General features: G+C 54.3%; 9 protein-coding genes across 9 annotated transcripts; 4 read left to right on the plus strand and 5 right to left on the minus strand.

Moving 5' to 3' along the window:
- Window positions 1-266: 266 nt before the first annotated feature.
- On the plus strand, window positions 267-1,654 carry J4E78_005009 (uncharacterized protein; the record flags this gene model as incomplete). Its single annotated transcript, XM_049365633.1, has 2 exons — window positions 267-325; window positions 373-1,654. The coding sequence occupies 2 exons, from the start codon at window positions 267-269 to the stop codon at window positions 1,652-1,654; spliced, it is 1,341 nt and encodes a 446-aa protein (XP_049222348.1).
- Window positions 1,655-2,303: 649 nt separating this feature from the next.
- Window positions 2,304-4,082, plus strand: J4E78_005010 (uncharacterized protein; the record flags this gene model as incomplete). The annotated part of the gene is made up of 3 exons (XM_049365634.1): window positions 2,304-2,894; window positions 3,287-3,737; window positions 3,832-4,082. 3 exons carry the CDS (start codon window positions 2,304-2,306, stop codon window positions 4,080-4,082), a joined length of 1,293 nt encoding a protein of 430 aa, XP_049222349.1.
- A 594-nt stretch (window positions 4,083-4,676) lies between these two features.
- Window positions 4,677-12,086, minus strand: J4E78_005011 (uncharacterized protein; the record flags this gene model as incomplete). The annotated part of the gene is made up of 1 exon (XM_049365635.1): window positions 4,677-12,086. One exon carries the CDS (start codon window positions 12,084-12,086, stop codon window positions 4,677-4,679), a length of 7,410 nt encoding a protein of 2,469 aa, XP_049222350.1.
- A 1,780-nt stretch (window positions 12,087-13,866) lies between these two features.
- Window positions 13,867-14,211, minus strand: J4E78_005012 (uncharacterized protein; the record flags this gene model as incomplete). Its single annotated transcript, XM_049365636.1, has 1 exon — window positions 13,867-14,211. The coding sequence occupies one exon, from the start codon at window positions 14,209-14,211 to the stop codon at window positions 13,867-13,869; it is 345 nt and encodes a 114-aa protein (XP_049222351.1).
- Window positions 14,212-15,313: 1,102 nt separating this feature from the next.
- J4E78_005013 (uncharacterized protein) lies at window positions 15,314-16,175 on the minus strand (the record flags this gene model as incomplete). Its single annotated transcript, XM_049365637.1, has 2 exons — window positions 15,314-16,119; window positions 16,169-16,175. The coding sequence occupies 2 exons, from the start codon at window positions 16,173-16,175 to the stop codon at window positions 15,314-15,316; spliced, it is 813 nt and encodes a 270-aa protein (XP_049222352.1).
- A 341-nt stretch (window positions 16,176-16,516) lies between these two features.
- J4E78_005014 (uncharacterized protein) lies at window positions 16,517-17,320 on the plus strand (the record flags this gene model as incomplete). The annotated part of the gene is made up of 1 exon (XM_049365638.1): window positions 16,517-17,320. The coding sequence occupies one exon, from the start codon at window positions 16,517-16,519 to the stop codon at window positions 17,318-17,320; it is 804 nt and encodes a 267-aa protein (XP_049222353.1).
- A 1,472-nt stretch (window positions 17,321-18,792) lies between these two features.
- Window positions 18,793-19,739, minus strand: J4E78_005015 (uncharacterized protein; the record flags this gene model as incomplete). Its single annotated transcript, XM_049365639.1, has 3 exons — window positions 18,793-19,158; window positions 19,211-19,539; window positions 19,718-19,739. 3 exons carry the CDS (start codon window positions 19,737-19,739, stop codon window positions 18,793-18,795), a joined length of 717 nt encoding a protein of 238 aa, XP_049222354.1.
- Window positions 19,740-20,385: 646 nt separating this feature from the next.
- On the plus strand, window positions 20,386-21,124 carry J4E78_005016 (uncharacterized protein; the record flags this gene model as incomplete). Its single annotated transcript, XM_049365640.1, has 2 exons — window positions 20,386-20,433; window positions 20,489-21,124. 2 exons carry the CDS (start codon window positions 20,386-20,388, stop codon window positions 21,122-21,124), a joined length of 684 nt encoding a protein of 227 aa, XP_049222355.1.
- Window positions 21,125-21,540: 416 nt separating this feature from the next.
- On the minus strand, window positions 21,541-23,980 carry J4E78_005017 (uncharacterized protein; the record flags this gene model as incomplete). Its single annotated transcript, XM_049365641.1, has 2 exons — window positions 21,541-23,805; window positions 23,873-23,980. The coding sequence occupies 2 exons, from the start codon at window positions 23,978-23,980 to the stop codon at window positions 21,541-21,543; spliced, it is 2,373 nt and encodes a 790-aa protein (XP_049222356.1).
- Window positions 23,981-24,096: the final 116 nt, after the last annotated feature.

Genomic DNA, 24,096 nt, shown 5'->3' on the forward strand with positions numbered 1-24,096 from the left:
CAACATCACTAAATCACTGCGCCATCAAGCAAAAGATGTTTGGAACTTGCAGTGGTAGTTTACAGGCGGAGAAGACCAGGCTTCACTTCACTTGAAACGAAAGCGAGGGTGCGGTGAGTGAGTTGGCATGTGATCGTCGTCATTGCTCGGCGTTCCAGACCAATGGTGCCGATCGGTGGCGATATTGACCCTGCGCCTCATTAACGTCGCCTTCCCCACAGTTGGACGCATCACCACCCTCTCCTCTCTTGGAACACACAATCATCATGGCACCTGCCGTGGTGCATCTGTATAATTCGGTGGCCAAGAACGCGAGAGCGTTCAAGTAAGTTCGCAACACTATTCCAGGAGGTCGCGTACTAACAGACGAAGGGCTGCCTGGAAACATGCTGCGAAACTCGTACAGAAACAACTACCAGAATCCGCACGACCTGCCGATGCAGTACTACAACCTATCCTCGCTCGAAATGCTCCAAAGCACCCTCTTCACCGCATTGCCTACCTCAAGCAGAGCAAGGGCCGATGGTACACCACCCACAGCCAGATCAGCGCCGCCGTTCGTCGCTTCACCACCTCTGCGTCTCGCAACTCGGGCGTGAAGTATGACAAGGCCTCCTTCCCCAAGTCACGCATTGGAAGCATCGTCAACGCCCAGGCTGGCCGCGCACCCTTCGCATCGACCCTCCGCCCGAACCTCACCGGTGGCGCACTTGGACGAACGGCTGGAGGTTACGGCTGGGGCTCTGGCAGGGCCGGAGGCGCGCGTTACTTTTCGCATGGACCCGCATCGCCCGCCCAAGTCATCAACAACGTCTCACAGGCTGTGCGAGCGTTCCTCGTCGGTGGACAGAAGGCTCAATTCGATGGCGTCAACCCTCACAACGGCGAGAAGCGCTTCAAGACTGTGTCCGCGCTACAAGATCAGGTCAACCGCACGCTGAACAAGGTCCCCAAGGCCACCCCTGGATCCTACATCAGCTTCAACGTTAACCCCACCGTCACCGCTCTTACTCCCCTCAAGGCCGTCAAGGGCTTCACCTCTTTCGCACAGGAGAAGGAGACACTGAACAGCGAGGGTCTCCTCGATGTCCTGTCCGTCGACTTCTCAAGGGCCGTCAAGGAGCTCGCAGCCGTTTTGAACGATCTGCAACGACTGGCAGCGCTAGGCGATCTTCCGATCTCGTATGAAAACTCGGTTCTCAAAGTTCACTTTCCTGGCTGCGATGCGCAAACAGTGGAGACGATATGCAACGACTTTGAGGTCTCCAGAGGCGCAGTTCATCAGGACGCGGACTTTGACTCTTTCGTTGGCACCGATATCGCGCTACTCTTCCCCTTCGCACCAAGCCAAACCCCCTCCGAATGTTCATTCTACGACAAGCCCGTTGCCGAGCGCCAACACGTACAACCCAACATCGATTGGACGCACATGCTCTCGCCATCACTCGCGGCTTCAGAAGACTTCTCGACCCATTCGGAACAAAGCTATGACCAGCTAGATGACTTTGAAACTGAGCCAAACCCGTGGTTATCCTCTTCGTCGCCTTCAGGATACGACAGCTTGCATACTAGCGAGGCTGATGAAATGGACATGCATACCCCGTTGGAATATCAGGGTGTTGAAGGCATGTACCGGTTCATGGCTCAGTGTTAGTCGCGATAGATGGATATAGGAATGCGTTGACGAATGATGATACCTTTTGGCTTAGATTGCTAGAATAGCGTTTTGGACATTTTTCTCTCCTATGTAGTAACGAATCAATAAATCAAACAAACATGGAAACTTTCTGTTATTCATTGCGTAAGGTGTCAGCACAACGAAAATTAAGAGTCATTATGAGCATGCATGATTCTTCTCACCTTGCACTGCCGACAGGCGACATCCGCATCATCATCATCAAATCTAGCCGTGCGGCATGGTTCCGTCTCTGCATTAACCGGAAGAGGCAGGGCCTATCGAGCGGTTTAACGTAATATGTTCGGGTTATGTGTTTATTTCCGGACAAGGGCGTAGGACATGTCGACCTCCACTTTTTTTTGCTTGCTTCCTACTCTCCAACCGAGGGAGGCGCAAACATGACTCCTAACATGTTCGCACGCGTTTGCGAGCTGGAATCTGTGTGTATCTTGGTGCGCAGAAGTGTGTAGGTGATTGTTTTACAGATTTGAGACATTTGAGAGAGTGGAAAGAGCGGGATTGTGCGATTGGGGAGGATTGTGTTGTGTGATACCGTATTCCCGGGAGAAGGCGAAGACGAGGAGAAACGACGAACGAAGACGAGTAAGATTTGGCAAGCGTGAAGATGGAGATGAAAGCACCACAACGGGAGAAAGAGGAGGAAGTCAATGGACATGTAAGAAACGACATGTCAACATCGGAAAAGAGCATGGCTATTGCAAACCCGCAACCGGACATCGAACTCTACAAAACCAACACTCCACAATCCATGCCAAAAGCCTCGCCAACCCATCAACCACCTCAAGCATCAAAATCAAACAAAATCACTTCTCCCCCGGATACCCACCCAGTCGACGTCCCCCCCAACGGCGGCTACGGCTGGATCTGCGTCGCCGCCGTCGCAACGATAAACGGCCACACCTGGGGCTTAAACTCCGCCTACGCCGTCTTCCTCGCACACTACCTCTCCACCTCCACTTTCTCGGGCGCAACACCCCTCCAATACGCCTTCATCGGCGGGCTATCCATCTCCCAGGCCCTCATCGTCTCGCCCGTGGCTACATACACAACCCGGCGCTTCGGCACCCGAACCACCCTCTTCATCGGCGTGTTCTTCGAAACCGTGTCCTTTATCGGCGCGTCCTTTGCGTCGTCCATCTGGCACCTTTTCCTATCCCAAGGCGTGTGTTTCGGATGGGGGATGGGCTTCCTTTTCGTGGGGTCCGTGGGGATTGCAGCGCAATGGTTTACCACGCACCGTAGTCTGGCGAATGGGTGTTGTGCTGCGGGGAGTGGGCTGGGTGGGCTGATATATAGTCTTGCGGCGCAGGCGATGATTAGGGATATTGGGTTGCCGTGGGCGTTTCGCACGCTGGCGGTTGTGGCGGGCGTGGTGAATAGTGTTTGTGCGTGTGTGATTCGGGATCGGAATAAGGAGGTGGGGAGTAGGCAGGTATGTTCGCTGTTTCTATTCTTTGTTGTTGGGGATGTGGATGCGAGTGAGGATACAGCAGCAACGGTGGCTTGTGTCCTCCAACGGCACATCCAAAGCACCCACTTGGAACCTGCATCTTTATCAACTCCAACCTCATACTAACATCCGAATAGGTCAGCTTCGACCACACCCTCTTCCGCAAACCCCAATTCATCGGCCTCCTCGCCTTCGGCGTCCTAAGCATGCTCGGCTACATAGTCCTCCTCTTCTCCCTGCCCTCCTACGCCCGCACAATCGGCCTAACCGCCAACCAAGGCAGCATCATCGGCGCCGTCTTCAATCTCGGGCAAGCTCTCGGCCGGCCCCCCATAGGCTACTTCTCCGACTCCATAGGCAGATTAAACATGGCGGGCAGCATGACATTCCTCGTCGGAGTCTTCTGCCTGCTTATCTGGATCTTTGCGAAGAGCTTTGGTGTTCTGGTTTTCTTTAGTCTGCTAGGTGGATGTGTGGCCGGCACGTTTTGGGCGACGGCGGCGCCGGTTACGACAGAGGTTATGGGGTTGAGGGATTTGCCGAGTGCGTTGAGTATTACTTGGTTGGTGCTTGTGCTGCCTACTACTTGTGAGTCTATACTCCCTTTTCGCCTGCTGTCCTGTCTATCATATCCATGGCTGTATCTGTCTAGATGCGTGTATTCGCTGACGTGTGATAACAGTCTCCGAACCCATCGGCCTCGAGATCGTCGCGTTCAACGGAGGGAGCTACACCGGTGCCATCCTCTTCACGGGGTGGATGTACATCGGCGCTGCGGTTTGTTTGTGGATGGTGAGGACGTGGAAGATTGGCGAGGATGAAGAGAATGCTGCGGCGGCTGCGAAGGAAGTAGTTGGACCGACGCCGGCTGAGGCTGAGAGCTTTCAACGGAGTCCGTTCGTGAAGAGGATGTTTATGATTAGAAAGGTTTGATAACTTCCTATACAAGACCTCCTTTCCAAGCATAGGACGAAATAGTCTGACATGGCACGAATTATGTACTTCACCTTGATTCATCTGAGCCTGTACATACATTCGAAGCTCCACTCAAACACACCTCAATTTTCAAAAGAACAGTATATATTACCCAATTTGCTATCCAACTAATCCCAAATTCCAAAACACGGCAACCTGCCTTCCCTCCACCCAGTATCCCCCTCCCGTTCATTCCCCAAACATACATAAGAAAAGCTATATAACCAGGAGAAATCTGTTGTGTGTGTATGCAATTTGAGCTTTAATTTCGAAAAAAAAAACGGTCTTGCGGGGGTATATATTCCAATAGCCAACCTAAGTCGCTGTGCTGTGCAGTAAAACGACAGAAAAGAAAAAACGCGAGCAAGCAGAACAAGCAAGCATTAAGGTAGGTAAACAGGCGCAGAACCCATGATAAGGCAGCGACAGAAAACGCTCGTATAGAGCAGCAGCGGCAAAGCAACGCAAAAGGAAAAACATCTTTAACAAAGGAAAAGGGTTGTTGGTTTTGCAGTTTCGTCGATCTTGTTTGTTTTGTCATGGATGGAGAATCTACCGTTGTTGTAGTTCCCGGCCAAAGTTCAACGCTAGTGGCGTGAGTTCGCCATCAACAGTGCTTTCATCGTCGTAGAAGCCGCTTTCGCTGAAAGGCTCGATTTCGGCGTCTTGGTCGTAGGCTTGCTTGCGCATCAGAGGTGGGGTGCGGGGCTGCTTGCCCAGGGCGGGGAAACCGGCTTCGGTTGACGCGCGCGAGCTGTTGGAGTTCGTGCGCAGGGGCTGAGGGCGCTGCGATGAGGTTGAGAGTTCAGATCCGCGGCGTGCGTTGGAGGTTGGTGGTGTCATGAGGCCTGAGAGGAAGGACTGGGCGGAGTGAGGCTGCGCACGGGATGGTGTCTGGGTGCGCGTGGTGGTTGAGGTGCCTGCGAGAGCGGAGGTAGCCTCGCCACGGCCTTTGCGCCAGTTACCGATGGCGGCAGCGAGCTGGACTGCTTTGGGAGAAGCAAAGTTGGAGAGCGAGCTCAGAGTTGGGAGAGACTTTTGTCCGCCCGAGATGAGTCGCTCCTTCTCACTTTGCTCCATCTGCAAGTTGGTACGGATGCGGATTGCGGCATCACGAACGGTCTCGCGATCGAAGGTTGGCTGGGCAAGGGAGTTGATGAGGTCGTTCAGGTCATCAACACGTACACCAAGTAGCTCACGGAGCCAGTTGATCTCAGTGTCGCGTTCCTTCAACTTGGCTGGGGCCTCGGTATCGACATCTTCAAGCTGGCGCTCAAGAGCTTCGATACGTCCTTCACGCTCCTGTAGCTGCTCCTGGAGAACACCAATAGACTCGCGCAATGCTTGAGGCGAGATCTTCTCTGCGCCGCTAGGAGCAAACGAAGAGGTAGACGTAGGAGATTTGGATGCTGCTGCGACAGCGGCGTTGGCGGCTTCCTTTGCGACCTGAAGTTTCTCTTCCAGCAACGCGATCTTGTCCTTGAAGTGATCGAGCTTGGAGTCAGCGAGCGCAAGCTTGTCGTTATGGAAAGCATCAGCACGATCCTTGTCTTCACGAGCGAATTCAAGCGCGCGAGCATGCTCATGCTGCACGTGCTCAAGTTGGCGTTCGAAAGTGCGCTGCTGCTCCTGCAGGCTGTGTCTGTTGTTCTCGATCGCTTCCTGTACGGCTTGCTTCTTGAGGTCGGAAGCCGCCTCCAGGTCCAGTTCGTGCTTCTCCTTGGCTGTGTCAGCATCCAGGCGAACCTGGTCAAGCTCAGCGCGGACACGGGCGATCTCGCTCTCAAGCTCGTGGCGAACGATGTTGACTTGGTTGTTAGCTGCGTCAACATCAGCCTCCATGAGCACGCGGGTGCGGCGGATCTCAACGTGCGCAGCATCCCTAGCCTCGCGCATGTCACGCTCGTAGCGCTGGGCGTTCTTCTGGTGCTCCAAAGATTCCCTCCTCAGCTCTTCAATTGTCTCCTCAAGTCTGGCATTGTGCTTCTGGGTTTGCTCGAGATGGATCCTGAGTCTCATACCCTCACGTTCCTGGGTCTCCAAGCGCTCGAGCTCCCTCTCCAGACGCTCTCGTGTGCGACCTTCAGCTTCAATGCGTGCGCTGAGGACCTCGTACTTGGTTGCGGAGGCCTCCTCGTTCTTTTGCCATTGAGCACGCTCAGACGCGACCTGCTGTGAAGCGGCAACCATATCTTGCTGTAGCTTCTCGAGCTTGGTGCGCATCGACTCGCGTACTCGGGTTGCTTCCTCGGCCTGGAAGCGCGCCTCTCCGATAGCCTTGCGCAGCTGCTCTCCTTCCTCGTGAGCGTGCTGCAGGTCACCACGCCACTTATTGGCGGACATACGGTGTTCCTCGAGCGTAAAGTTAAGTGCCTCGTTCTCCGCGGTGACCGAATCGAGCCTCTTCTTGAGGTCCTCTTCCGAGCTCTCCAGGGCGATGTTTGTAAGCTTAAGCTGCTCGTTCTCAATGTCAAGAGTGGCCAGTCTATCGCGCATGTCGGCTGCATCCGCCTGGTATGAGTTGAGACTGCGGCGGAGGTCATCTCGCTCCTCTGTCAATGTACCAATCTTGTGTTCGTCATCACGGGAAGTCTGCTGGAGAAGCGTGAGTTCTTCCTCTGTGACCTTGAGCAGGCGCGCAGAGTCCGCTTCACGAGCCTCGAGGGCTTGGCGGACCTCAGCTTCCTCGTTAAATCGAAGCGTGGCTTCCTTCAGCATTTCCTCAAGGTCCGCGATACGAACATCCCTCTCGTGGACGGCCTTGGAGTTCTCGCGCTCGGCAACCTCTTCACCGTGGCGCTTCAGGGCTTCCTCAACAAGCTCACGAACCTCCTCAGCCTGAAGATGGTGGCTAGTGGTCTGCGCAATAGAAGCCTTGAGGCTGCCGATGACCTGGTAGATTTCGGACATATCGACCTGTGGCTGAGGAATATCGACGGGAGCCTCAAGAGTGGCAGCAGGCTTCTGGTTCGCCAATGCCTCGGCAACAATAGAGCGGATCATATCGGGCTGTACATTCTCGGCGGATGGCGCACTGGAAGTTGAAGGTTGGTGTGCTGCGAGCGCTTCAGCGACAATGGAACGAATGGTCTCCGCTTGCAACTGCTCTACAGCTGGCGTTTGTTGTGACGCAAGAGCCTCGGTAACAATTGCCTTCAGGTCGTCAGGCCAGATCTGCTCAGGCACTGGGGGTGGCATTGGCTGAGGAGCGTGGGTCTCGAACACTTCCAACACGATGGACCGGATGTCGTCAGGCTTGACCGATTCCACGGGCTTAGGAAGATGGGTTGCGAGCATGTCAGCAAGGATAGAACGGACGTCGTCAGGCTTGAGAGCCTCAGTCCAGGATGCAATGGTGGTAGAAGCAATTGCATCCTGGACAATGTCGCGGATCTGAGCAGCAGGAACAGGTTCGACAGATTGTACAGGTGGCTGGTGTTGCGCAAGCGCATCGGTGACGATCTCCCGGATTTTCTCTGGGATCATTGGCTCGGGAACGGGCACCGGAATTGATGTGATCTGTGATTGGTGCATCTCAAGCGCGTCCTGGACGATAGATCGGATCTTCTCCAACTTCCTGTCCTTTCCACGAGATCGGTTACGGTAGTCAACGTCGGTCTCTGCTTCGTCATCCTCGTCGTCGGCATCGCTGTCCAAGCGTGCGCTAGTCGACATGCTACGGCGGCCGCGTCCCGGACGTTGCGACATCATTGCAAGTGCCTCTTGGATGCCTTGCAGGTTTTGCTCTAGCGGGCCAAGACGGTCCTGCAGGAGACGGCCCATGAGGTCATCAACATGCTTGTCGAAAAAGCCACTGCGTGTTTGGACCTTGGATTCGTCTTCAGTAAGGAGACCTTCGTCCCAATCGCTCATGGGTCCGGCATCGGCATTGTTCATGTGGCGCACAGGCGAGTCGTATGGGAGCGCAGCCCGCTCATCGTCAAACGGATCCTGCACGGATGTTGCAGAACCCTGCATCGGCCGTCCCGGGAAGAATCCCCGACGGGGGCTGGGGCTGGGGGCGTCACTGCGCATCTTGAAGTTGGGTTGCAGGTCATTGCGCTCAAACACGTTTGGCGTTCTCTGGGGGGAAGACTGGTCCCAAGAGGCTTCGTCGCGCTCGACGCCAAAGTCCGAGCCCTCACCATCCATATGCTTCATGACAGCATCAATGTCGTTAAAGGAAGCATCACCAAGTTGGTCGAAGTCAGCACTTTCGCTCTCAGGGTAGCCCTTGTGCCTGCCAGATTCCATGGCAGTCTTGAACGAGCCGTCGTCGCTAGGCCTGTACGTAGTTGCTGGGCTTCTGCTTGCGTATCTCGGTGGAGACACTTGAGACTTCTCAGGATCCTCAACCTGAGACGGCTTCGTAACGTGGAAGCCGAAGTCGTAGCCAGCACTGTTGAACTGCGATCGGAACTCGAATGGCTTGGCATTGGCAGAAAGAGTGCTCTTGTGGGAGTGCTTGTTGCCCAATGGCTCGGGCTCCTCGGTGGTTGGCGTAGGCACGTCGCTTGCATGAGGTGTATCGTCGTCTGCACCTAGATCGCTCTCTGGTGCAGGCGAAATAGGCTCCATGACGACCTCTTCCGTTGGCTGCGACAGAGGCTCGGGGCTCTTCGACTTGGCCTTGATCTGCTCACGTACGGGCGACAGGTTCTCCTTGTCTTCTGCGACGGCTTCCCTTTCAACTTGAGGCTCTTGCTTGCTAGCGTTGGGCTGTCTGACTTCTGCCAGAGGCTGCGATGCAAGCACGGGCTGGAGTGCAAACTTGGGGACATCGTCACCATCAGCGCGGTCACGGCGAGCTCGCTTCTCGCGTCCATCGGCTTGCTTGGGCCGGCCAGACTCATCCTCGTGGTCCTCACGGCCTTCAGTCTCGGGAGTCTGCGAGCGCGTATTGTCCGGACGGATGATCGGCACGGCCTTCGAGCGTGTGGCGGGCTTGACGATGTCGCTTTGAGATAGGTTGACATCTCCAAAGATCTTCGAGGAGAAGCTTGTTGGGGCAGGAGCCGGCTTGTTAGGGTTGAAGGTAGACACGCCAGGGTTGAACGCGGGCGCATCTGGCTTGAAGGCTGGCGGACTGGAGAAGTTGAAGCCACCGGACGGGAATGGAGAGCTGTCTGCCGCAGGCTTGAACACAGGAGCTTCAGCCACAGGCTTGAAGGCTGGAGCATCAGGCTTGAACACGGGTGCATCCGGCTTAAAGGTAGGAGCCGACACGTTGAAGTTGGCCAATGCATCGATGCTGGGCTTGTTGTTGGCTGGGACAGCAGCAGGAGCAGCAGCTGTAGGTGGCTTAACTGTGGGTGCAAAGCTGAAGCCTGAGGAGAAGGATCCTGGCTGGAAAGACGCTGCAGGGTTGAACTTGAACTCCTTAGCCTCAACGTTGAGCTTCGAGATCGAGGAACGCGAAGCGTGCTTGCTGTGCATCGCCGATGCAGGCTTGCTGAATGCGAACTTGTTGTCCTTCCATGAGTTGCTGACCTGGGACGGTGCTTGAGAATGCTGCGCAGAGCTCTGTGTAGGGTTGCGGACCTCTCCATCTTCCAAGCTGGGGTTTGTGTTCTCGGAGATGTTCGTTTTCGCGCCGTCGCTGTCGGAGCGAGGGTTCTGCTGGGCAGGGAACGAGAAGGAGACAGGCTTCTGAGACTTGGTGAGGGAATGCGACTTGCTGTGCGGCTGCGGTTGGTGCAGGATCGTTCGCGAGTCCTCCCACGTAGGGTTAGCCACAGCATTGGAAGGCTTGTAGGATACGTTAGTCTCTGGCTCCGTACTGAAGTCACCTCCTTCCGCAAACTGCTTGTCGATGGCTTCTTCCAGGTGATACTCTTCGTTCGCCGCCTCGCGTTCAAGGTTCTCACTAAGATTATGGCGATGACTGCGAGGACGCGGTACAGCAATCTCTGGTGCAGGTTGAGTGGCATGCTTCATAGCCGGAACCTCATCCTCCTCATCTTCATCCTCAGGTACTTCGGCCAGTGTGGAGGACGGACGCAAGCCAAGGACTTGTTGTTGCTGCTGCTGTAGAAGCTGGTTCTGTAGCTGCTGCTGTTGCAGTTGCATCTGCAGTTGGAAGTCATCCCTTTGCGTCGGCGTAATGGGAAACTGCTGACCGGGTCTCATGCCAAATGGAGAGTGTGGGGAGATCATTCCGGAAAGGTCAGGCCTGCTCAGAGCAAGAGCAGGGGAGCCACTACGTCCATCTTGGGAGTTGAAGTATCCAGCAGGCGACCAAGTGCCTGAAGGTGAGTAGCCGTGTTGAGCAAAGTTGGCAGGCGACCCAAAAGTTGAATGGCGATGCATGTGCATGCTGGGACGCTGGTTTCCAAAAGCAGCTGGAGACGCGATCGATTGTCGAGACATATGTCCAGGCGAAGGTCCGAAAGGGAAACCGGCGATGCTGCCTTGCCTGGCCATGCGAAGACTGCCAGCTGAGGAGGTCGGGATCGGGGGAGTGAACCCTTGCCCTGGATGTTGCTGTGATGACGCTGTTCGCGACATGGGAAGAGGGATATCTTCCTCGCCACCGATGCTGACACCAAGTGCAGCTAGTTTAGCTTCAAGCAGAGAGTTCTCGTAGTCCTTCCACTCTGATTCCTTCGAGACGCGGACCTTGTACTGCTTGTTGGAGTTGGCGCGTTCTGCCTTGACATCCTCCTCAGCGGGCCAGATGGCACGGTTATGTGTCTCTAAGCCTCCAGTACTGAAGCCACGAGTGTCGTAGCCCTGCTGCTCGAGCTGTCGGAGCTTGTTGTTCACAGCCTCTGCAGTCATCGGCTTCGGAGGGAACCCCGGGTTGCCTCTTGGAATATCTCGCGGTATCGAGATGATGCAGCCCTTGCCCTTAACAATGACCTTCTTTCGCATCCGAGGTTGCGCAGGTGCTGCACCTGGAGGAGCCAAGAAGGACTTGCTTGGGGTGTCGGGAAGTGGCTTGTTCGACAACTCCTGGTTCGCTTTGGAGGCGTCCTTGTTCGACTGCTTGCTGGGAGTTTCATCTGCCGGCTTAGCTGTTTTTGAAGGAGTCGGTACCGGCGTCTTCTCAGCCTGGGCACTGTTTCCGTTCGTACTGGGACCTGATGCGGAGTTTTGCCTGGCTGTCACCAGCTCAGGATCCGCGTACTTTGAGGCCATCATCTTGCCGAGTGCTTCCTTCTGATCTTTACTAAAGTGGCGCCAAAAGTCCTGCTGGTTGAGAGTCTTGTTGTTGTTCCTCTGCTTGTGTCCTCGTTTCGGCGGAGGAGCAAGTGGTATATCCTGATCTCCACCTGATCCCTCTGTATCGCTGTTATTACTCCGCCAGTCGTTTGTCTCGCGGTTCCAACGCTCTTCTAAGAATCGCTCAACCCACTCTTGCGAAGTCGGGTTCGTGTCGGACGCGCGGGGAGTAGTGCCGGACGCTCGCGGTTCTTTGGTGGGAGTCACTAAGTTTGGCAGTCGAGAGCGGATTAGATGTTCGAGCGTGAACTGGTTCGGCGAGGCGTTCCGTTCGAGACGCGGTATGAGATGCTCGAGATTGAACTGGTTGGGCGACTCTTCCTGCAGATCTAGCCGGGATGGAAGCAGATGTCCGAGGCCGAATGTGAGTCCAGAATTTTCCTCTTCAAAGTCGTCGCTGCCGAAGTTGGTCGAGGCCTGACGCGACGGATTAAAGACGGGCGGCGGGTGTCTGTAGGGACTGCCCCAGCTGGCCGTGTAGTAGGAAGTGTCGGTTCGGTCGTGTCTCGCAGCGTTGGACGGGGTGCGCGGGTCGTTGCCCAGTATGGAAAAGGACGGGAGCGTAGGGAGCTCTGGGCTCGAGTTGGCTAGGGTGCGAGCCGGCGAGGGGGCCGTCCAGGTGGGTGAGACTGCTTCACGCGCCTCGGGCGGAGTCGAAGCTTCACCAAAGTGCCCGGGAGCAAATGGAGGCGATGAGGGCGGCGGCTGCGAGGACGAGGTGGACCGTCGAGCGTGCATCCAAGGGTTTCCCACGTTGGCACAACTCGACGAGCTGCAACTCTTCTTTTTCCGTCTCGGATACTGCGCGCGTCAAACAGGCGACAAATGTTCCGACGACGCTGCAGTCAGTGCTCGGGCAAAGAAACGCGCGTAGAGTTTCGCGCCGGGTCTGCAGTAGGATTACAAGGTAATATATCAAGGAAAGGCTGGGCTTGGTGGCTAAAAGAGCGACATAGGGTGGGATAGATGCACGATTCTGGAGACGACAGGACGAGCGAACATCCCGAGGCAGCAGCAACAGCGGATGAAGCAGGAAGAGAGGCAGTCGGAGGCGTGCCAGTGTCGTCGACAAAATGTGGACACGGACAGGAGAGCAGGCGAGGCTAATGTCAGCCATGCACGCTGCTAGCGCCTGATGCCAGTTGGCGTCAGGGGCCTTTCCGCCGAGGCCACATGAAAGAGCTGCAGCAACGCCATGCATCAAATACCCGACCCTCCAACAACTCGTTCGCTGGAGATCAATGTCGCCTTTACTATTACGTCTCACATCTGAGATAATCTGCAGTCTTCTTACGCCTCCGCCTGGTGCTACGACGCGTCTCCGTCACTGCTAATAACACGACATTTCGACATGACATGGGTGCCTCATTGCCGGGACTAACCCTCGCAGCCAATCGTATAACGGCACGTCATGTCTGGATGCGTCATTGGCAGCTTCCAACCACTGGACGACAGATCCTGATACCCCGCCGAAGAAGCTGCCGGACAAATCGATACTCCAACCCTGATATCTCCCGGCTACCACACGCGTCCTATAAAACTATAGCATGTTCAAAATGTCTCCTTCGACGCGACGAGCATGGTGCAGCGACATTGAGAAAGGGGACCTGACTAGTGATTAGACAACGGGAGCTAATGCTGCCCTGCAAGGATAGCGATGTCTTGACAGGCCTGTCGGGCACCCTTCTAGAAAATCCATTGTGCACCCATGTTCAGCTAGATGAAGAGGAAAAAGCAAATTCTCCCTTTTGAAGCGATTGTGTGCAAATGAATGGACGGCTGGAACATGAAGAGCTGGAATCTTTTGTCGCGTATCGAATATTACGGGCTGCACTGGCACTGTCCGCCTTCGCCAGTAGTCCCGCCCACGAAAACGACTTGTACGGAGGTGAACCTAAGTCTTTCAGCAAAAGCGTCTACATCCAACAACAGGAGACTCACGCTGCGGTGGCTGCAAATATCTCCACAGGACGAGCTGTCGTGAAGATAGCCAGAACCGCTGCGAATACTCCCGAGAAGGCTGCGACAGCCGCGATTCTGTATGGAAGATTGTTGATCATATACAGCGCAACGATAGCAGTTGACGGTATGATGGCAGAAAGTACCACATTCAGCGCTCGAGCGAAACGGTGGAGGACTTCTAGCTTGACGCGACCTATTCCTGTCTCTTCTGATCCTGCCATCGGCTCCTAGTTTGAGACGGTGAGCATAGCGGGAGAGTCGATGCATATGACACTTACTAGCATGTTCTTCCGTAAACGAGCCGGCAGATGTGGTATCAGACTCATCTCTAGCCATCGCGTGAACCTATCGTTGGAAGGTCTGCTAGAGATTGAGATTAAGTCTGAGTTCTCCGCCTCGTCGTAGGCTCGATATTCGCAGCCTTCTAAGAAGCTTCTACCTCCTTCATGATGCTGTAGCCAGACCCTAAGCCATTTCTGGTCGTTCTTGTTGGCGCGATCTAGTTTTGCAATGTTGGCTTGTTGAAGCAGACAATCGTCGTCGGAAAGGTTAGTACTCAGCCTAACAATCCAGAGCGCGGTAGATTCATACTGTAGTCTTTCAACTTCCTCCTAATCTCTAGGACTTTTTCCCATTGAGGTTTGTTCGGTGGCTTCTTCATTTCCCATACACTTCTGGCAAAGTTCTTTGTGCTGGCATCCGTACCATGTTCGTCGACGTAAGTAATAACATCCAGCTCTTGTTCGAGACAGAGAAGCTCAGCCTGCATATACAGCAGACTACGAGCATTCAGCTCGGCGAATTTCTTGAAGATTCTAAGTCCTTGGTCCAGATCCTGTCCTATGAACTTTGCAAGTCCGGGGTAGCCATCTTGGATCTGATCGAGTAACATCGCGGTCATTGTAGAAGTTCAACCGAGAGATATTGAGCCATCGAGAGCTACGGAGCTGACTGACCCCGCCTTCCTGGATTGCAGTGACGCGACTCAGCCTTGCTGCTTGCACCTGGGCAGTCAGCCGCGCAGTCAGCCAGCTTGGCACACTAGTGATACCCGCCTTCAGCCTGACGCCCTCTTAGGCTGACTTCTGCTGTTTCTTGCCATTTGAGCATTGTTAATTTACTCGAGCCTTTCCTTGATGCTGTGGAGCATTTGTGCTCAATTCTTGCAATAGAGAGCCTACCCAGGAACTACGCGTATAAGTCATCTTCGTAATCAAGAACTTCACGTTGAGAAAAGAGATCAAGTCGACATATTGACTCCTCTGTACAACCAACATCAATGGAACTCGCCAAAGATTGGGTCTTCGCGAGCGTGAACCTATGCGAGAAACCTCAATGGACCACAGGCAACTTGGAGTCCACCACGGACTGGACCTGGAGTAAGTCTTCGCGAGATTTTGATACACAATCTAATTTGAATAGAGGAACAGGCAAATTATAATACTCAGCGAGATATCGACAAAAAGAAGGCTCAGCAGACCCAGTCGACACAGGTCGCGGAGTTGATGGGACGACAGCAGCAAGTAAATATAGTATCACACGGGAATCACACACCACAGGCGCAACTATTACCGCAGATATCCCACCCACAGCAATTCCCACAACCCTGGCAAGGATATCAAGCCCCGCAACTGAATCACCAGCAGCAATTCCCACAACCCTGGCAATGGGACCAAGCGGGTCACTACTATCAACAATTCTATGACAACAATGGTATGCGTTTTCTGCCTTACCAGGACGTGTCAGTAGTTGATGTAATGAAACCAGCTCAGCAATGGTACACAGTGTGGTGGGACTACAACGAGAGCCGCGCATACCGCACCTTGAAAGACGAGTATGGTTAGTAGCCCTCCTCTTATATCAGAAGCCTAGACAGTGTAATGACGTGGATCAATAGGTCGTGAGTACAGTGCATGGGTCTAGCTCATCATCCGCTAGAGTCCGCATTTCTCATAAGCTAGAAATCCAGCATTTAGCAAACCAAACGATGCCAACTCTACACCTCACGCCTTCCCACCCATCCCATAACTATCATACGGAAACTCCTCCAAACTCCTATGCAACCTCCCCCACCCATCATCAATCTCCCCCGGCATACCAACCTTCCTCTTCCCCTCCTTGACTTCAACCTCACTCTTCTGCAACTGCTTCTCCTCATCCTCCTTGTGCTCCCCCGTCAACCCCGCCAGCACCTCCTTCTCCCTCCCCTTATACTCAACCAGCAACTCCGGATGCGGACACCACACAACCTGCATACCCGCTCTCCTCCCCGACTCAACGCCCGGCACGCTGTCTTCAAACACGAGACATTCTTCTGGTTGGATAGGTGGTTGACCTTCTGCTTCGAGGGACTTGTTGAGCGTGGAGAGGGCGAGGAGGTAGATATCTGGCGCGGGCTTCCCCCGTCCGGCAGGTATTCTTGGGTCGTCACCCAGCACCTGATGTTCCTTCTTGAAATGTGCAAACAAATCCCCCAAATGCTTACTCTTAATCTCAAAGTTGTTCTTGTTACTGCTTGTTGCGAGCGCCATGTGTACGCCTCTGGACTTCAACCCTGCAAGTAGGTCCATGACACCCGGTAGTGGCTTCGTGGTGCTGAAGATATCTTTCTGGAGTTCTTTTTGCTCGACGAGGAATTGCTCGTGGGAGATGGGGAGTTGTGCCCAGTCATGGAATATCTTGCCGGCTTGAGGCCCAGGACGTCCTTGCAGTTGTGCTTTTACGGACCAGGGGAGGGGTGGGCGGCCGTAGCGTTCGAGGATCGTGTTGGTTACTATGCTGTAGAGGTCTTCGGAGTCGATGAGGAGGCCTGGGGTGGTTGTTAGTGGAGGTGAGAATTAGAATGGTTGCGCTCTTACCGTCCATGTCGAAGAGCGCTGCGCGGATGCGGGGTGGTGGGGTTGTACTGAGGATGGTCAGCATGGGGGAGTGTTATATTCGAGAACATTGCTTACGTAGAGCTCATCTTGGGCGTATCTAGGGGGCTTGTAATCAAAGATCTGGCTGTTTTGCGATGTTATGCAGGTTCAATTGAGGCTTGTCGAAAGTTGGGGTTAGGTGAATGTTTACCCCCACGTGGCCGAGGCACGCTAGTCGGACCCCCGACCACAGACGTCACTTCGAAAACAGATCGACCTTTTCTCCAAACACACCCGCATAACCTATACACAATTTACGCGTCAGTCCCACTTTAGAATTAAGCTAGAATGGCATCGCAGGAAGAAACAGCGACGAAAGCAGAAGCATCTGCAATCGAAACCTCAACACCTGAGATCTTCCCCCCAGACGAGGAGAAAAAGCTACTCGACGAATCCAACACGGAGAAAGCTTCAGCGAACAAAACCTTCACATCCGGCGAATACAACGGCGCGATACAAGGCTACGAAAAAGCCCTAGCAGTCTGCCCCTCATACCTCGAATACGACATCGCCGTCCTCCGCTCCAACATCGCAGCCTGCCACCTCAAGCTCTCAGAATGGAAGCAAGCCGTAGAATCCGCGACACAAGCCCTCGAAGCATTAGATAGGATAGACCCACCAGCGCAAAAAGAGCCAGAAAACGATAGCGCGAACGCAACAACAGGCGGCGGCGCAATCGCCGAAATCTCCGACACAACCGAACTCTACCTCGACGCTCTCACGCGGACAAACCACACCATAAACGACGTCCACAAGCTCCGCACAAAAGCCCTCCTGCGTCGCGCAAAAGCCCGACACGAAGTCGGTGGCTGGGCCTCACTGCAAGGCTCCCTGGAAGACTACCAAGCCCTTTCGAAACCGCCCCACCAGCTCTCGAGCCTCGACAAACAAGCCGTACAAGCCGCGTTAAGGAAGCTACCAAGTGAGCTGGATGAAGCGAAGAATACAGAGATGGCGGATATGATGGGTAAGTTGAAACAGCTGGGCAATGGGATACTCAAGCCGTTTGGATTGAGTACGGAGAATTTTCAGTTTACGAAGGATGAGGGGAGTGGGGGGTATAGTATGAATTTTAATCAGGGGGGGAAGTAGATTCATGTTGAAATTATGTAGGTTGGGTGAGTGCGTTGAGAGCTGGGGCTCAGACGCGTAGACCAGATCGGATGAATAATGGACTAGATCCATGCAGTGTAGTTACGACCTGGATCATCATGTCAATACACTAACAGCCATGTTATTGTGACAAGGGGAGCAAACCCACCATGAACATCTGTCAAAACACGATATGCTCGCCCCTGATCATAGCTCCACCACTGTATATACCATTCTTGGGCTAACAACCCTAGCGTTAGCTCCACCCGCATATCATCAAGTCAAGATGGAAAAGACACATACCAGAATCATCACAAACCTGCCGGTAAAAATGCCCCACCATATCAGCTCGCCATTCCAGCGATTCTTGCAGTTTCACACGAACACGATGGCGCTGGTATACTTCCGGTGGGGGCTGATCGCCTTCTTGGTGTTGCTGACCAAATAGTCCTGCGATCTATGTTAGTTGACTTTGCTTTGGGGGTGTCTGTTCCGGGCGTTGTTACGCTGGCAGGTGTGGATGTCTTGTGGAGCTGGTATGTGATTAGACCTCAGAATGGTTTGTTGGACGATTCTCGCTGCTTACGCATGGGGAATGGCGTTGTTGGAAGGGGGTCGGAGATAGGGACAAGGATATCGAGATCTCCAGGGGATGGATTTTTTAGTATTTCGGCACGGCTGAAGGGACTCAGAAGGGTGAGTATGTATGCTAATTTGAACATCATCTTGCTTGATATACCGACGTAAAGACGCGGTTATTGGAAGTGTTACTCTTGGCTGGATGCTGTCAGAACCAGGACTTGGTGTTGATTGTGTGTGAGCTTGAAGCTGGCGACTACAGGAGCTCACCTGGGCATTATATCCGTCATGCTTTACAGTCTGAGGGCTGCTTGAATGTGGCGCGGTCATGTTGAATATTTCAGGCTACAGTACCGATGGAACATATTTAACAAGTCTGACTGTGAGGGCGTATGGCTGTCAAAGGGCTTCACCGGTCTGTCAAGCTGATGATTTGCGAAGCTGACGTGTGGTGCAGCAATGCCGGGAGAGATATACAGGCTTTTGCTGACAGACTTAGGCTCACCTCTGTACAATTCGTTTTCGTAGGCGGGCCGGTGCGTGTACCATACATATGAAACAGATTTCCAAATGCCATCAAGTCTTGCATCGGATTACCCTGCATTTTGCAATCTAGATCCAGTCATGAAACATGATTCGTATTCTTTTGTCATATACTCCATGATGTGATCATCAACCCGCACTGCGCACCAGACACGCTAGGATAGGACTCGGAAATACGCAAGCGACCTATAGATGCAACCTCTCTTCTCCATCTTTCAGTCAAGGTATCAGACTCCAACCCCTCTTGCCTCGAAGAGATTGAGGCAGAAACGCCGGTCACCATTCATGCGCGCCATGCCCACCCAATCAATCTCGTGCAGTCATACGCTTGTCGCAAGAAGATGGAGCAACTACGCCACTTCCTCAATCTTGGGCTTGTCGCCTGATGCGGCCGCCTCGGGGGTCTTGTCCTGGCTGGCCTTGTTCTCGTCGTCGTTCTCGAGTTCGGGCATGTCGTCGTCATCGTCGTCGCTGTCGTCTCCGCCCATGCCACCCATACCGGGCATGCCTCCCATTCCGCCGGCACCGCCCATACCCTGCATCATGCTGGCCATGTCCATGCCCTCCATTCCGGGCATACCGCCGCCGCCAGCGCCGAGCTTGCTGAAGTCGATGCCGCCGAAGCCACCGTCGCCACCGCCACCACCGGCCATTGGGTTCATCTGGTTCATGGACTCGTCCTCGGGTGCCTCGTCTTGCTCGTCCTCGTCGACCCACTGTAATGAGTTAGCGTACTGCTCTTGAATGTTCCGATATCGCTCAGCCTACCTTGTCGAAGTTGGTCTTCAGGAAGTGCATCTTCTTGGTGTCCTTGAGCAGGCGGGGCCAGAACTCCTCCTTCATCTCCTTCTTGCGCAGTACCATTGTGACATCGCGACCGCTGTGGCTTATCTTGGACTCCTTGGGGTCGATCTCGGCGAAGAACTCCAGGTCGATGGCGTATGTGCACTTCTTGGATGTTGAGGTACCCTTGAAGCTGAGTGACTGCTCCTTGAGGTCTAGCTTGAGATCTGACTCGGGTACATCGGCGGCGACGATGGTGAGGTACACGTAGTTCTTCTCCGGGTCATCGGCGGATGAGCGTTGCGCCCAAGTGACTGTCGCGCGTTAGCATCTGTCGAGTATAGTGGTTGCAGGCTCTGAAGATGGTATATATCGGTCGCGAAAGGCGGTGCAAGGCGCACGTGGAAATGAGGGCTGGGAGCGGACGAGCAGCCATGTGGTGCGCTCCGATAACATCTCAGAGCTTGCATAGCGGGCAAGGCTGCAGCTTACCTTCGGGAGTGACAGTGGACATGTTGAGGGTGGTAGTTGTCTGTTGATGTTTCTAATCGAGTTCGGAGGGTCGTGCAGGATGTGGGAGTGGTTTTACGGGGAGTGTGGTGTGTAGTTGTGGTGTAGTGTTTGTGTTGACGGAGCAGATTGAAGGTGGAAGAAATGCAGTATGTGGAGGGACTAGCGTGGAAAGCAATAGAAGCTCTATGGAAACTTGGAGTTGAGGGCCCCGGTTTTGGACGATCAATTACGGAAAGCAACTCGCAGGAATATGCAGCGGCAGATTCGATAGGTGTCTTAGATGCGCCTTGCTGTCTCTCCCAGTGCTGCGTCGAGGTAATGCTGGACTGGATGCTTGGGGCTAGTGGGTTGTTGCGACTGCCCCGCGAAAGAGCTCAACGTCACAATGGGCCCGAGCTCGATCCTGGAGCGGTTGCAAGGCACCCGAACAACGCCTCGGGACCCTTACACGTGCACTCCACCACAAATCACTGCGCCGTATTCTACCAACACACTTCCACCGCAACCAGATTAGACAAGTCGACGAGACGCGCTATCTGAACACCTTCACCGACACCCGCGTTATCCGCATCCACTTGCACATACATCACCTACCAAAAGCGTCAAGCAGTTCAATCGCGCAGCGCACACCACATTGAGCGCCCACCATGGAGACCATCAGAGGTCTCCTGTGGAAGCCCACACCGGAGGAACAAGTACCTACCCTCCCGCATCCCCTCCACTCCCCACCCACCTCTAACCCACCCCCAGAAGCGCAAATGCAACGCCCTCGTCCGGCAAAACGTCCGCAAACTCGACCGCGACATCCAACAACTCCGCGCAACAGAACAAAAAACCAAAACCCTCATCCAGCAATCCTCCAAACGCGCCGCCCGCAACCCATCCATGGCCAAGCAAGCCAACCAAGACGTCCGCATCTTCGCCCGCGAGCTAATCCGCGTCCGCAAGCAAAACAACCGCCTCATGACGTCCAAAGCGCAGCTCAACAGCGTGCAGATGCAAGTCAACGAAGCGTTTTCGGTGCGGAAAATAGAGGGCAGCATCAAGGCGAGCACGGGCATCATGAAAGATGTGAATAGCCTGGTTAGGTTACCCGAGCTGACGGGCACGATGCGCGAACTTAGCTCTGAGCTTATGAAGGCGGGGATTATTGAGGAGATGCTGGATGATACGCTGGGCGAGAATGAGATGCTGGAGGGTGAGGCGGATGAGGCGGAGGAGGAGGTGGATAAGGTGTTGAGTGAGGTGCTCAAGGATCGGTTGCCGCCGAGTAAGGCGAAGGAGGAGGAGTTGCCGGCTGCGCCGCAGGCCGAAGAGGAGGAGGAAGAGGATCAGGCGGAGATGTTGGCGCAGATGCGGGGACGGTTGGAGGCGCTCAAGAGCTGAGTGGGATGGGGTTGTATATACATGCATCTTTTGGGGTTTTAGACTAGACAGAGCGTGCGTGATGCGCTGATTTGGTGTTGAGGCGTACTATAGGAGCAGTTGCATACCCCTAAATCTGAAGTGCGGACACGATGGCACAGCTTATCTGTCGTAGCAAGCATGATCACCACATTTCTGTCAGGATTTACGTGGTAGCAGCATCTCTTCGTTCAAAGCTCGCGAACGCGGCTTATGACGCCATGTCAAACTACATGTCTCATAACGTGTTTGGTATCAATTCGTAATCAGTCGTCCTCCCACGCACATGCATCCACCCACAACAAAGCTTTCCTCAAATCCATCATGACAACACTATTCATCTCTTCCAGTACATCAACTCATGACAACAGAGGCTGAAACCCCCACATAGACATCAATCAATCTCCCCTAATAATCTTGCCAACAAATTTCAACTCCCATTCCTTAGGATCCTCGCCTACAAAGCGCGCATTTGCCTTCTGGTCTAGCATCTGTATCGTCACAGCAATGCCATCATACCACTCCCTTACTTTATCAACCGTGTCTTCGCTCCAAACAGTGAGCACGCCGTCTGGACTATGGGGCGTGGGTTTAGGAGGAACGCCGCGCATCTTAAGAAGCATGTTGAGGATATCGCTGAACTTCTCGCCTTGCTGGGAGAGCAGCGAGGGGGACTTGTCAAGCGGCCATCTAGGATTACGGGGCGCTTGGTGGGGAGGGAGGTCTAGTTGAGGGGCTGGCGGTGACGAAGTAGATTGTAGGGCTGTGGCTAGATCGCTGTCAGCGCTGGGTGGATGCTTGAATGCGTCGTCGGCTTCTGGGGCGGGTAGATTGGTGGACGGCATTTCCCAGGAGCGGAACAGCCAGCACATGCGCTCTACACAGGCGAGGAGGATGACGGCGACGAGGAAGGTTTCGAAGGGATTGGCTTGTTGACGCTGGAGGAGGCGTCGTTCCAGGTCGTTCATTACGATGCGTGCTAGACACGCGGCTCGCTTCTCTGTCGCGCCCATGAGCTGCGTAGTGATAAGGCTGTAGGAAGATTCGTGTTCGAGGGGCGTGATGGGCGTGCGAATGGCGTCCTCCATATCTCCTGGTGCCAATGTAGATGGAGTGATGGTAGGCGCGAGTGAGGGATTCGAAAAGAGAAACCATTCAAAGTTCCGGGACGTGAGCACGCGCGTGAGATTCCAGAGTTCTAGGGCCTTTGATATTAGTCCATCTGCGCTTGACGATGCAACGCTCTTGGCGGTCTGTACAGTCATCCTCATGAAGTTCGAGTCTTCGGTATCGGCAAAGTGGCCACCCATCTTTTTGATGTAGTGGTCTAGCTTCCCACTGACATCGTCATCACTGTCTATGAGTTCGAGATCCGGAGTAGCTAGTCCAGCGAAGATCGCAGGATCGATGTCCGCGTTTTGCGCTGTCTGCGTCTGCTGGCATTTCAGCGGCGTGAAAGTAGCAAAGATACCGGAATGAGGGAAGTGGGTTGCTTCTATGCGCCCTGGAGTCTGATCGAGCCGGATCTGGCCCTTGGCTTGATTCGTTGCATGGAATGCTAACACGCTATGAAGACCTGCAGAGTAGAGACCGAACTCTTCTGCAATCCTTGTCCTGATACATGGCTGCTTCCATAATCGCGCACTCTCGACGTTCTGACAGGTGTTGCATGGGTTGTCGCCCGAACATGGCTTTTTGAGCATGCGACACCGAATGCACGCGCCTCGCTTGCGCACCTCCTGTACTTCTTTCCGTCTGGAGTCTGTGAAACGTCCTCTGACCTTGGGCTTGGCCGGCTTCTGGTTCATGCTAAAGTCGGTGGTGAAGTGGGTCTGGTTGCCTGGGCTCATTGCAAGTGGTCGTTGATGGCTCATTCCCTTATTTAACTGGTCGTTCGCGTGCATCTGCTCCTTGCCATGGTCTTGTAGCATCGGGTCCAGTGAGTTGGGCTGTATGTTCGGCCAATGTCCTCGTCCTTGGGGATGGAAGAACTTGCCGTCTGACATACCCTGCATACCATGCGCTGAGAGATTCATGTCCGACTCCATAGGCATACCATTTGACAGCGGCATGAGGTCATTCGCTGCTGATGCTGCCATGACGAGCGACGGAACCATGTGCGACATCGATCCAGAGCTTGACAGAGGCATATGACCCATGTGTGGTGAGGCAGTTGGAGAGTGATGCAACGACCCATTGAACTGGTACATGGAGGGCATTGCTGGCGCATGCGACATGTCCATCCCATGCGAGAGGCCGCCCATATCAGAGCCATCGGGCCGGTCATCCTGTATCAGAAACTCTTCCAAAAGCCCTGCATGGCTCGCATTGTTGTTGTGGTTGTGGTTGCCATGGTTGTTGTGGGCTTGCGACGGCTGCTTCTCTGCCATGCGCTTCCCAGAGAGGTCCAGATGTTGTCGCGACACCTCGGCCAGCGTCTCAAGTGCAGACAGCTGTTTCGACGGCGCAAAAGGAAGGTTCATCTTCTGGCCATGCTGCATCTGGCTCGGTCCGGGTGCGTTGGTGATGGCCGTCTGCGTCATATTGTCGGGGAGTGGCAGCTCGTGCATCTGCAGCAGCGCGCGCTGGCGGTCTTGAAGCGGTAAAGCGGGACATTTCTTGACGAGATGATTCGTGAGGCTGTCTATGCGACCTTTGGGAAACTGCCATGTGTAAGCTATTATTGCTCACTCTACACCGTCAACTTTTTTGCGGAGCGGGGTCACTCACCTTTTCGCCGCACGACTTGCACGTGTGCTGGTAGCGGTTGCTTGCATCTTCCAGCTTAGGCCCGCGCTCGAAGTACTCGAGAATCAACTGGTTGGGTCGACGACCCATGATGGGCCCAAAAGTTGCGTTCAATTGTGTGGTGGGTGACGAAAGATTACTGCCGGAAGTATTTGGCGGTCAGTAGCCGGCGGTCCAAGAAAGCTGAGGTCTGCTATGGTTGGTCG

Source organism: Alternaria triticimaculans, assembly GCF_023758025.1.
Source record: "Alternaria triticimaculans strain BMP 0046 chromosome Unknown scaffold_6, whole genome shotgun sequence".
Taxonomy (NCBI): Eukaryota; Fungi; Ascomycota; class Dothideomycetes; order Pleosporales; family Pleosporaceae; genus Alternaria; species Alternaria triticimaculans.